This window comes from Athene cunicularia, assembly GCF_003259725.1.
Source record: "Athene cunicularia isolate RWA chromosome 7 unlocalized genomic scaffold, athCun1 chr7_part1, whole genome shotgun sequence".
Classification (NCBI taxonomy): domain Eukaryota; kingdom Metazoa; phylum Chordata; class Aves; order Strigiformes; family Strigidae; genus Athene; species Athene cunicularia.
Window position 1 is genome coordinate 15,030,499 of NW_020799107.1, and position 13,238 is coordinate 15,043,736.

General features: G+C 38.8%; 1 protein-coding gene across 2 annotated transcripts in view; it reads right to left on the reverse strand.

The window, feature by feature from the left end:
• Positions 1 to 13,238, reverse strand: part of MAP3K20 (mitogen-activated protein kinase kinase kinase 20) — an 87,465-nt gene that overhangs the window by 61,805 nt on the left and 12,422 nt on the right. For both annotated transcript variants that reach the window (XM_026852554.1, XM_026852555.1), the window contains exon 2: positions 1,572 to 1,659. In XM_026852554.1, coding sequence (XP_026708355.1) covers positions 1,572 to 1,659 — 88 coding nt within the window. The remainder of the gene's footprint in view (positions 1 to 1,571; positions 1,660 to 13,238) is intronic.

Sequence of the window (13,238 nt, forward strand, 5' to 3'; positions counted from 1 at the left end):
GGAAAACCAATGTAGTTTGTTAAAAAAAAGCTTTTTTCTTTAGCCAGGGCAGAATCAGAGCTCCCCAAGTGACTGGACTCCAGTGTAGTCTCTTTCTCACAGATAGTTATAGAGTCCCCATTCCTGATGACATAATGAACAACTTTAGCTGCTGTCTGTCCTGTGACTGGCAAGTAAGTCAAATATCCTCCAAATACTGACCTTTTGTGAGATCAAACTGAGGACTTTCTGATCCAGACATCATCCCGAGTTGTTGATTACACCTCTCCTTTGTTACTCTGCTTGCTGGTCTACACTTATTACACTTACGTTATAAATTACACTAAAATTACATCACTTGATTTATTAGCTTTCTATTATTTTTATTACTTCAAGAAGGTATTCAGGTTCCTGTCTGTATGCTATCACCAGTGCATCCTCTGAGTGGTGTAGACTGTGGTCACCCACATGTGCCTCTGCAGTACCGGTTGCAACGCCGTGATCTCCAGTAGGCTGATAGTGCTACAAGTAAAGCTCCACATGCTCTGAACAGTGCTCTATCTCAGATGCGCTCCCACCGGATTACACTGCCATCTACTGTGATAATCAGACGTCTTAAAACGACAGGTAGAAATAACTGAATTTTCACAGGTTCTGTTCACCATCTGAGAACCAATAAAAACCTGAACAGCAGCGTTGCAAACTGGTATTAGACTGTGCCACATGCAAAGACTACTCTTCACATCAAACTTTTTGAAGTGTTACAGACATGCCAAAACATGCTTCCTAATCCATGCTTTCATGGTTTTTACCTGTCCAAACATTTGTTTCAGCAGATTGGAGATTTCTTTGCTTTGGGTTTATTTTCTACTACTATCTTACCTAGTTTGTCCCATACAGGAAAGAGAAATTACAGTACCTGCAATGCAATTTTGTATCTGGACCAACTCCCACAATAAGGGAAGGAAGCTTAAAGTGGTGATAGTAAAAAAAATCCAAACAAAAAATCCCAACAAAACCACAAAACCCAACCTCCACATAATTCTAGGAATGCCAGAACGAATGAAACCTAGTTTCCAATGAATAAAGGGAGTTGTCTTATGGTGTCTAATAAACCCTTAACTCTTATTTCAAGCTCTTTCCACAGCTGGGAAGTCCCAGTGCAGATTCTATTTTCAGTATGGGCAGAATTCACAGTGCAGCTTTGCTCTGAGCAGACTCTCAGCCTTCCCTTTTCACAGACCTTGCCAGAACTCTGTATCATGAAAACGTCTACTTCTGTCACACATCAGTTAAAATTGAAAAGTAATTCACAAAACAGGGTAAGAGAACACAGTGAAAGTTTCTATTAAAAGGAATGCTGAGTTTGTGTGTTTCAAGGCCCCAAGCTGCAACTGCCTCTGTGCTGCTACCAGCCATGCTCCCAGCCTGGTTCCCACCTCCAGCACTCCTATTTACATTGAGGCAGGTGGTGCCGAGCACTCTAACATTCAAAGAACAGCACAACAATTACCAAAACACTGAAATTGGGTAAAGCTAATACCTTGTAACATTTTACAGAATCAAGACAAAGGTCAGACAGAAATCCTTACCTGTAACTATGCCATAATTTGGAGGTTCAATGACAGCTCCGTAGAACTGAATGATGTTTTTGTGACTGAGCACACTGAGTATTTCTGCCTGTTGAAAAGAAGCAAACAAGTTAGACAATTAAGAATGGGGTATTTACTATGACAGTTTATTTTATAGCCAAGAAGGTATATACATATATATAATGTTATATATAAACACATACACACCTATCTGGGAAAGACTGTTCAAAAATGCTTGACATTTGAAAACCTCAAAGAGTTTGGCAGATAAATGCTTTGTATGTTTGGGGAAAAAAAAAATTAAATTTTCCAGACTCTTCTCTCATGGCCAAGGCACAGATGTAAAAGCTAAGTCTTTGGAAAAACTGAAGGCTCTGGAAAACTTTGTTCAAAGAAAGAGCTGGGATTTTTGGCAGAGTTGCAGCAGTCCTATCCAGAATTTGTGTTTATGCACAAAGTACTATGGGTTCAGCAAGTCCAGCGCTTCAGGCTGTTAGAGCATACCATGCACACACAGCTCCATCCAATGTTTACTGGAAACGTGGACTTTCCAGGCATGCGCTGTAGAGTCTGATTGAATATGCACAGCAAGCATACTTGGGATCGTCAAATAGCCAGCAGTGCAGCTGAAACTGCTCCTCAGGATAGACTGCAGATGTTTGGAAATCCTGGATGAATATATAAAACCTTCAAACTCCACCTGAACAATGCTTCTAGGTTTGAGAAAGACAATGCAAGACAATAAGAACGTAGTCACAGAAACTAAGATACACCGTCCCTTCAATTTCTGAGAAAAAAGGTCAGATATCTCCTTCAAAGCCTCCCAACAGTTTCACTTCTGTATTATATTAAAATACTCAAGAGATTTTAGACCTATTTTTACACAAATATACATATTAGGCAAATACAGATATCTATTTTTCTCTATAGCAATCCACTTTGAGATTATGTTATCTCAGTACCAGTCAAGAGCATGAACAAAATCACAATTAATTCCTCTGAACTTACCAAAAGTATCTGATGCTACATAGCCCTTCTTGGATCCCTTGACTGGCCGTAGGAGTGTTGCTGTTTACCTGCAGATGAGACTTGCTACACTTGCATAACTGCATGATTACAGATAAAGGCATCACATGGCTCAATTTTTCGTGGTTGTTATTTAAAGCCTTTCCTGAGTAACTTCAACACAGTTTTGAATTAAGACCTTTATCTTTAGCTAATGCACTGACATTTACACATATTCAATTAAAGCTTTAACTATAGCTTTGAACTTAACTTGGGTCACACTACTTCTTCATACTGATTAGCCTGCTCAGCAAGGGAGACAGTGTTACCATGAAGTGAGCAATCTTTTTTCACAATACCAGAAAAGTAATTTTTGAGTGTATGCTGTTTTCAGCAAATCATACTACAGACTGACTCACCTACAAGTCCACAAAACAATGTAATTAGCAGCTATCTAAGCAAATGTGGGAAGACTCACCTGCAGGTAAACAGAAACACTCCTACAGCTAGTCAAGGGATCCAAGAAGGGATCTGTTAGATCAGCAAGGCATCTGTCAGCAGGAGCTCTGCCCTCCAGCTGCAGCGCCACCAGCCTCCCAGGGCAGGGGACTGTAGCAGCAGCAGCACTGCCTGTTTCACGAGCTGTGTCTCCAACCTCCTTCAGTGGCCTGCAGGATGCAGATGACAGCCTACTCATTCAAAACTCCATCTCCATGGGCTACCAAACCCAAGACCCCTACACTTCAAAAACTCTTGTATTATGTTTCTATCTTCTTTAGGAAATACAAAATTGGTGGACGTCCTCTAATTCCTAGCAGCATTACTGACAGCCAGCAGACCTAATATACCTTGACTACCTACCTGAATATTGTTACAAATGAGACAGGAATACCAGGCCACAAACATTAGACAAGCTATCTAGACCATCTTTTCTTGAACACTTCAGTCAGGAGGAGCAGTATAAAACTTTTACTTATAATACTTAAAAATCCATGTCTTCAAAGCACTGTGCACACCATCTGCTGGTGTTTACAATACATGTACCACAACAGGTCATTAGAATTAAATCGACTGGTCTGACATTTAACTTTCCGATGGCATAATGTATTTAGGTCCTGGCTACAGGAGTAGTCCTAGATGAATCTTTTTAAAGAATGATTAAAATGCCACATGATGAACACATCCAAGTGCCATAGTTCCCTATTCCACCGTAGCAATGTGCAGAACCCAATGACTGCTCACTGTCTCACAGAAGATGCTGCTGGGTCCAGTAAAAGCCCACCAGAGTCATGGGACAACAGGAGAGGCTGTGCTGCAGCCACACCACCAGTAAACCCAGGCCTACCAATAACCCTGTGCTGCCATGAAATGGACAGCAAGCAAGATAGGAGCACCAGGCCAAGAGACAAGTCCTTTACTGCCACAGGCATACTGACACACAGTGCTTTTAGTATTTGGAGATTCAGAAATAATTATTTTCTAACATTATCTTATTTACAGTGTATTACACACTAAGATCACATTCCAGAAGTATGAGGACATGCTGTGTCGACCATAGCTAATACCATCATCTTCACATTGATGTTCATACTCTAAAGTGGGATTTAACAGACACCAAAGCAAGCTTCCATCTAAGAATAAGGAAAGGCACCTGCTAATTGCCCACAGATATCCCAGATTAAGAACTGGGGGGGTAAAAATTGCCAATTCTTTCTAAGGACCACTACTTCTGAAAGAAATCCTTTCTAAACACTTTTAATCACTCTGCTGTTGTTAGCACTAGGATTCTAGACTATTCCTTTCATGTTTTGCTCTTTTCAGTTGCTGTAGATCAGCTGTGAACTCTATTAGCCAATTTAAAGACACTTACTCCTTACAGTGAGAACAAGATGCAAGTCAATTCACATCTTTGAAGCTTTTGTACTTTTTTTTTTGACAAGAAGGTGCCATATTTCAATGAAAGACTGACTTTCAGGTAGCAAATTACAAAGTTAAAGACCAGTATTTCAAAGGTCTCTTAGGCACTTACAAGAATATTTAGAATCACCTTCAAGCATCAAACTCATGCTTAAATCCAAAATGCCTAAATGCTTGGAAGAAAATCCTGCCACTGAAGAAGCCAGCCCTCACCAGGCCTGGCATGACACACTTCCCTCAGTAAAGCTGCTATCTATCCTATGTAACTTAAATGAGCATCAATTTCCTTCCTAAAGTCATGGTGACAGCAAGTAACAAGTCTTCAATTACTTCATTACATTGCTTTATTTGTGTGAAAGACAGGATTTTTTTTTTTTTTTTTTTTTAAATGTTGGATCAAAGCAGAACTAGAGGGAGCTCACCTACAGGAAAGATGCAACCCAAACACATAAATACAAACACCTTGGACATAACAGACACACAAGGTGACTGCAATAGAACTGAATATTATGCTTAGTCTTGTAAACTTGGTCACAGCCTGGCACTGATCATCAAATCATGCTAAAACCGTTCACCCTGTACTTTATGGGTGAAATTATGTCCCTCTCTCAAGCCTTGCTGAAGGGAGTTACAGGCTAGATGCCATTCCTTGAATGCACGAGAATTTAGAAGTCTAAACAAACCTAATCCACTGTTTACCTAATTCAACCACTATCACAAAATACAAGGTCAGAGCAAATTACACTGAAAACATTTTAATTTAAGTTTCACTTACCAGCTCCTGTAATCTTATTGTAAATCAAATCCAATTCATACGACAACTATGGTATAAGACTTAGGAACTCAGGTAATCCCTCACTGTACAAACTAATTGTGTCCTGTGAACCATGGTGTGGATCACAGTGCTTAAGGGGTAATTTATTTTTATGCCTGTTTAATATCTGCTTATTGACATATATGAAAATGTCAATTACATCATCTATAACTGACGTCACCCTACAGCTGCCTCTAGACCTGCTAGTACTGCTCTTAACCTTCTAGTACAAACAACTATGCATGAATAATTGCATCTTTGGTATTTTCAGCAGGTGAAACCAGGGTCTTCCTCTAGGACTTGCCTGTGTTCAGCAATTGTGGACAGAAACCACCAAAACAGATTGGAGTGTGGCCAGCAGGAGACAGGGTCAAAGCAAGCTACCTGGACAGTGTGGTCTCGTTAAGAGCAGCACAAGCCTCAGCTCAGTGGGATGACACAAGTCCTAGCTTGCCTTTGTTCTGTCCTGTGCCAGTGCAGCAAGAGCAGCAAACACAGCTTAGCTCTGATGAGATCTTCAAGGTCGGTGCTGACTGCAGATGTGGGTAATGGCCACCTGATGCTGAGCTGGCATTACTTGGGAACACAGACAAGGCCCTGTCGTCAGATCTTTAATTGCAGCCGCAAAGGCAGTAAGGATGTGGACAGAGGCACTTTGCATACAGCTGTGTTGTTGCCTGCTAGCTACTCACCAGTCGCAGCTGCTCTTGTTAGAGCTCCCTATGCCAAGGCAGCTAAAGTTAGAAAAGACCAAACGACTCAGCATATTTTAGTTACTCTGGTTCTCCCTGGAAATACTCTAGGAAGTCGTTACACTCACATTTGTAGTCAAGAAAAGTGATCAAGGGTTTGGACTAGCAGCCTATTCCAGCAGCACAGCTGGATCTGCAAAAGAACATCTGTCTGCAGTTTTTTCAGTATCAAGACTTTTTTGCTTGGGTCCAGGCAAACTCGGCCCACAAGCAACTTAACTACCATTTCTTCCAGGTGCCTTTGGAGCAGCTGGCTAGAAAGGAAAAAGTACTGACATCCTTCCACCCTGGTCTGAGCACACTGGTTTAGGATAAGCAAGGGAAATAGCTGCAGCCCCTTGTGAGAACATCGGGTCAGCCAGCAGCCAACTGACTCTCCTGTTAATAAATCAGTTAATTGCACAGCACGAGGCACCTTCACTCCATGCAAAATTACAGGATTAGATGTGGTAAGCTACCTAAGGAATCCAATTAACACAAACTTCCTTGTAATATTTAGTATTACACTGTGCAATAGTTTGTTTACTTACTTTTCCAAAGAAACATTTGCCATGTTTATTAAGGAGATATTCAGACACACTTAAGGCTTAATATTTTTTTTTCCCCCCTAAGTCTTGTAGCATGTCAAAGGCTTTGACCTTTTCATGTTCTTGTGAGAGTTGCAACTTAGCTACTCTCAGGGGGTTTTACAGTCTAATAAAAGGGCAGCTGGAAGAGGCCCATTGATGTTTTATTAAAATTGTTCTATTAGTGACAACCACATACAAAAAAAGATATAGAATGCTAACACAAATAAAACCCAAACCTTTACTTCCAGATGCTTGCTCAAAAATACATTGTCTGTGTTCATTTCCAGTGTCTCAGGAATGCTCTCCTGTGAATTCACTGATGTCTAATAAGGGATGATGTCTCTCATAATACACTAGTTTCTCTAGGTAAACAAACCCGAACCATTTCACAGATACAATACTAAGACAATCAGCATCTAAAGCTACAGTTCAGCTACAAAACACTAGTAAAATACTATATCTTAGAATCCTACAGGTTTAGGATTTTTTTTTAAATGTAATGCTAACAAATCATTAAGCAAAAAAAAGCGCACATTTTTTCACAAGATATTTATGTATTACATGCTTTAACATAAATGTTATACAGCCACATGATGATTCTTTTTAAATTGTTACCGTTTAGATAGAAGCCAAAAATTACCCACAGCAGATCATTTTTACTACTTCATTGATGCTGTCCTTCTGAAAGTTAAATTGAATACAGTTCTTAATGAGCTGGATATGGAAACAGTTTATGTAATTTAGCTCTTTCTTAGACAACTACCATTTTGTCATTGCTCAAAAATGATCCTCTCAATATGCAATAAAGGGATATTTAAAGAATTTTAGAAATTAAAACCCCCTACTAATAAGTATTATACAGGTGGGATGTTACACAACTATGAGTTTTGAACATTAAAATGAAAATCAAGCAGATACAAAATAAAAATTTAGGACTTTGCCTACTGTTTTGTCTGTTCTCATAAAGTTTTGTAAGGAAAAAAAAAAAAAACAACGCAAAGGTTTTGTGCTTTGGAGTCCCCAAGAAGGAAACTAACAATAAACAAAGCACACTGATTATCCAGTTCAGGGAATGCTTGTTAAACCTATTAAACTGTCTTTGATATTAACAATGCAAGAGAAAAACCACACCAACATGGCAAAGCCAATGAATCCTCAGAGAGATCTTTTAACTTCAAGTAAGCAGAAATACCACATGCTTTGATGAATGCTGTGGGTGCTCTCCCAGCACAAATGCGTTACCACCTCTTTCAAAAGGCAATCACAGTTCTTAAAAACAGAGTTGCATATCACTTAAAGCTGTTCTGTTTTAGTACTAATTTCAAGGATAACTTATCCCAAATAAAAAGTTATTTTCTATAGCCCATTAACAAGTTAAAACTCCGTCAGCATTTGTTATGCCTTAGAAGACAGCCATATATATTCAGTTATAGGGAAACTGTTTCATAAACTACGCTGAAGAGTTCAACTACATTCTCAGATTGATGCAACCAGCACTTCTGTAAATAACAGAATTAAATTCTCATAAGTACACCTACAATGACATATAAAACAGGTATTTAAAAGCACTTTGATTGAGCAAATATTTCAAAGCATCAAATTTGTATCCAAAGTGGGAACTTTCAACGTTAGGTTAATAGTTGAACTAGATGATTTTCAAGGTCTTTTCCAACCTAGACGATTCTGTGATTCCATACTGTTACAAATCCCAGAGATTAAAAGTGGAAATATAAAGGAAACTAATAAATGTTCACTGCTACATAATCATCTTAGTATTTTAAATCCACTGTTTTATATCACCACACAATCTCATTTTTGGAAATAAAGTGGTAGAAACAAACATTTTAAATACCTTGTAGTGACTTTTAGGTTGCAATCTTGAAGGAAGAGAAAAAAAAAAAAAGAAGGTACGTCAATTCTGTTAAACTGTCATAATGTATCATGCTGAAGGAAAATGGACTTAAATTTATTATGTGCTGTTACAGGTTCGTTCCATCTTATGTAATTTACTTTAAAATATTTCATTTGCATCATGCAGTAGCAGATGTGTATGAGCATTTTTGGAGATAAAGAACACTGTCAGGCATGTTAGTAGTAAAATGTATTGGATATTGACCATTTGAAAAGAAAACTGAGTTTTATACTCTACTGTAATTTTTTTTATAGCAACCTTTGCACATCACTTGGCTGTTTTAAGGATAATTTGAAGGTATCAGATTAGAAGTAGTATCTAGTGAATTCAGAACAAGCCCATCAAAACACTGCAAAGGCTTGCTCAGCTCATGGAAAGCAGGCTGGTCCCTCCACAAATGACAGGGAGATTTGCTCTTGTGATGTGGCAGCAGACCCTCTGCCTTATGCAGTAAGAGAGAGTTAGATGAAACTAACTGGCTCGATCCTGCCACTGACATACATCAGCCCAGTACAATAACCACATGGAGCCCACACAGCAGTAACAGAGCAACTGCAGGAGCATGGTGTTGGTCTTTCTCATAATGAGGGTAAAAATCTTGTCATGAGTGAGAGAAGAGGAAGTTAAGTTGAAGCATTTAGAATAAAACTAAGCAAGTGCAATTCCTGCAGAAAATCCTTACAGAAGGTTTAATAAGCTTGAAAAAACATTTTGAGTTAAAACTACACTGCCATTTACCAAAAGGCAGAAAAGAAAAAAAAAAAAAAAGTACAAAGATCATGGACAAATAAGTCATTTTCACACACATTTCAACTTGAAATCCACAGTGTCCAAACATGGACATCATGTTCTGTATCATACAGCTTGAGATTATATCAGAATTTAATATTAAGACACCTGATAAAGGAGATCTGCCAAGAACAAGAGGAGTAGTTTGGATTTCACTAGTATTATTCACAGTTAGTAAACACCTTCAAAACACACAAACTATGTATTCATAATGGTGAAAGAGCTTAGAAATGGGCAATGTCATGCAATATTGTAAGTATTTCATTCAGGAAGATTGAGAGTAAGAAATTGCCTCCAGCTGCAAAGCAATACCTGCAACCGAATAGAAACAATAGATGAGTGGACTAAACAGCAGGTTTGAAATACCTGAGCTCCCACAGAGCACTTTATTTTCAGCAATCATCATTTCTCTTCTCAACATTGTGAAATTTTCCGATTTACTCCCAATCATTTTGAACACAAACATCCTTTGACTATAGAGTACAGCAACAAAACCCACAACATCTCTAAAATGTAAGGGAATGACAAAATGTGAAACTTTCTTGACTCCTTGCTCACTCCACAGGTGAGCCAGTATCATGGCTAATATAAACACCTGAAACTTTCCAGACTGAACAAACGGAAAAAATATCCAAGGAAACTATTTCTGAGATCAAAGTCACTCTCAGTCTCATGAGCACCCTGTTGGAAAGACATTGGAGTACAACAGTCATGCACAAAAACAATCTCCTCTCAAGGAGTCTCTTGCAGAGTTTAAAGAGCAACAGAAGAGAAAATAATGTCAAAGAAATAGTATCTAGAGAAAGCCCATGTACATACACATCCATCTACAGCACTGATTTTTCTGAGGTTTGCAGAGCATTTGTAACGAATCTAGACAACTCAGAAGAACAAGTCTAATCTCATTATACAGTCGTTGCTGAGCTATTAGCACAGACTTTAACAAAGGCAGCAGCAGCTATACTCATGGATCCTGATCCACATCTCTAAAGCAGCTGTGATCTTTCCACTAAAGTATTTTCTCAAACTTGATAATGAAATTGTAATTTAACCAAGGAAAATAATCATCATGTTCTTGATGAGCATTCACTTTAAGCCTGTCTTAGAGGAGATAAACCCAACATACTGTAGCTAGCAATTGGGACAGCACTGGATGGGGATCCCTCTTGTTGGAAATTCAGTGATTATTATACTTCCAGAAAATACTCCTCAACCAGACAGGCTGAGCCCACTCTCATGAAAACAGCACATCACAACAACAACAGCTTGGGAACCATGTGGGGTTTTGCTTTTCACACAGGCTATCAGAGCTCTGTAGAAGGCTCACTCCAATTATAACTCAAAGATTACCCGCCCCTGAAGAAAAGCAAAGTATTGCTCCCTACCCAGAGACCACCCACTTTAAAAAAGACACAAAACTGAGCACAGAAATTCTGGCTATGATCAGCTGGCATAAAAGAAAGGCAAGAAAGTAGTTGCCTACGACAGATGTTCTTCTGCTGGAGCGTCTTGAGAGTCCTCTGTGGACAACAAGCATTTTTCATGCCACATTTACCTATGCCATCATACAAGGTCACAAAATGCAGGGTTTTCAAGAAAATGAGTTGTCAACATAATCTGAACCTCTGACTGCTGTGCATTAGCTGAATGCATCATCTGCATGATGAACACCATGGTTTTATGTGCAAAGGTCCAAATAATCCACCGTGAATCACGGTGAAGTTTTCACCATGGATCTGCTTCCAGTTTTGGTTTTACCATGTATTAGTGACAGATCACCTTCCTTCCTGAAACCAGTGCAGCAAGCTGTCTCTGTGACTTACCAAGTCTCCTTTCTCTTTACCATGATGTAAGCAGTGAGCATCCTTCCTCATGTTACAGCCAGATCTCCCTTTCACCTTGCTGAGGTTGAAAAGAAGAGTCTCTGGGAACACATAACTCCCAAGTCCACCAAAATCTGACTTGTATCTTTTCCAACTAAGCAGGACTGCCCTTCAGCCAGGACTATGCCATCAAGCAATAGCTGGAACAACACAGCAGCTCTGTGGCTATGTCCACACTACCACCTAGACCAGTATAGATCGGTCTCCCTTCCCAGCAAAACTCAAGTTTCAGGACATAAATTACTTACCTGCCTTTCAGAAAAGTTACTTTTCTTTGTCAAAGATTGAAAATGGTATTTCACTTAGAAACTTGGCTCAAATGCTACCCCTACTGGGTAGCAATGGTCAAAAAATGAAACTAGACAAAACTCCTGAAATATCAAGCTTTTAGCTTTATGCAGTGTAGATCCACTGTTTATTTTTACTTGGGATTCTTCAGGCTACCTCATGGTAGCTCAATCTTTTTCCATTAAGACTAAAAATTTTCAAATAAAACAATGGCTAAGATAAAAACCTTAGAGGAAAACTAGCAATATTTAAAAATTGGTTTTAGTGTTATAAAAACACATTTATTAGTAATACTGTACTGTATGTTTCTGACAAGTAACTTCAGCTTTTCTTTTTCTTCTCTTCAATGTCTTGCACACGGAACTCCTTATCTAGACTTCTTCATAGATACCTGCTTACATATTTTAATAACAACTATTTTATTTCTAATCCTTGTTATAAAAAAAATTGGTTTCAGAAAAAAAAAAAAAAATAAATTATAAATTATGTTGACATCATATCTATGTAAGAATACAAGTGGTCAGCCTCAAAATACATTGTTTAAAAAAGCAATAACTTGAATACCAGTATTTCTGAACTCTGTAGGAAGTGGAAATCTAGAAGAACCTCTCTAGAAGAGCGATAGAGACTAATCACAGAGTGACCTGGTATCCTATGAAGGTGGTGGCTTTGAGTTTCATGAACAGCAGACTTACAAGGAGCAGAGAACTTACCCAGTTTTTGTACCACCACAGGATACCAAATTAAGCCAAAAGTCTGACTTTGTCACTGCTCTTCTCCAAACAAACGGCAATATCCCAAGACAGTTCCTTTCCCAAAGTTACAACAGAATGACCAGAGGTACCATAATCTCTACTCATGTCTGTGCTGCAACCTTGGCTCTGCAGTTCAAACCCACCAGAAAGAAAAAAACTAACAATGAGTCAAACTAAGAATGTGAAGCCTGAGACCTGCTCCAATGCCTTTGCAATGGTTTGGTGCAACAGAGTACATGTAAGACAGAAGCATTTCCTCTAAGGTGAGTTAGAAATGTGGAAAAAATCACAGCATCATGCATGCCATTAATTCTCATTCTCCAACATGTACAAAAATGTTTCTGAGAACTGCTCTAACTCACACACATGAACAGACAAATATTTCTAAAAGAATACGGATCTAGTAAAGAGAAGGCAGTTGAAAGCAAAAATAACAGTACTGCAATAATGCTTCACAACATAACCACAGTGTATTCTAGGGCAAACATGTGAAGGGAAAGAACATCTTGCAACCACATTCAGCTTTGACATTTCTCTGTTTGTGAGTTTCTACTTCTACACCGATAATTGGCACCTTCAGACTTAATTTGGATTTTCTCTTTCATCATTTTAAAATTTCTCTTTCATCATTTGAAAAATACCAGACACATCAAAAATAAATGAGGAACATCACACACATACCCCAATGGGGAATTATAACCATTTAAAAGGCCAGTTATAAAATGGAGATTATCTATTTTGTGATTACAAAACAACTGACTTGCACTACTTCCTCTATCGCCCTGCACTGTGCTTCCTGAGGACCTGCAATAAATGAAACGGCAAAGAGGAAACAGGAACGATGTATTACATGAGCCCACAGGAAATTCAGGACTGGGGTCATGTCATGCAGCATACCAACAAAACCGCTCTGCCACAGGCTGTACCTGAAAAGCTGAAGAGAAGGCATTGTGCTGCAACTAATGACACTTCTAGCCTGAACC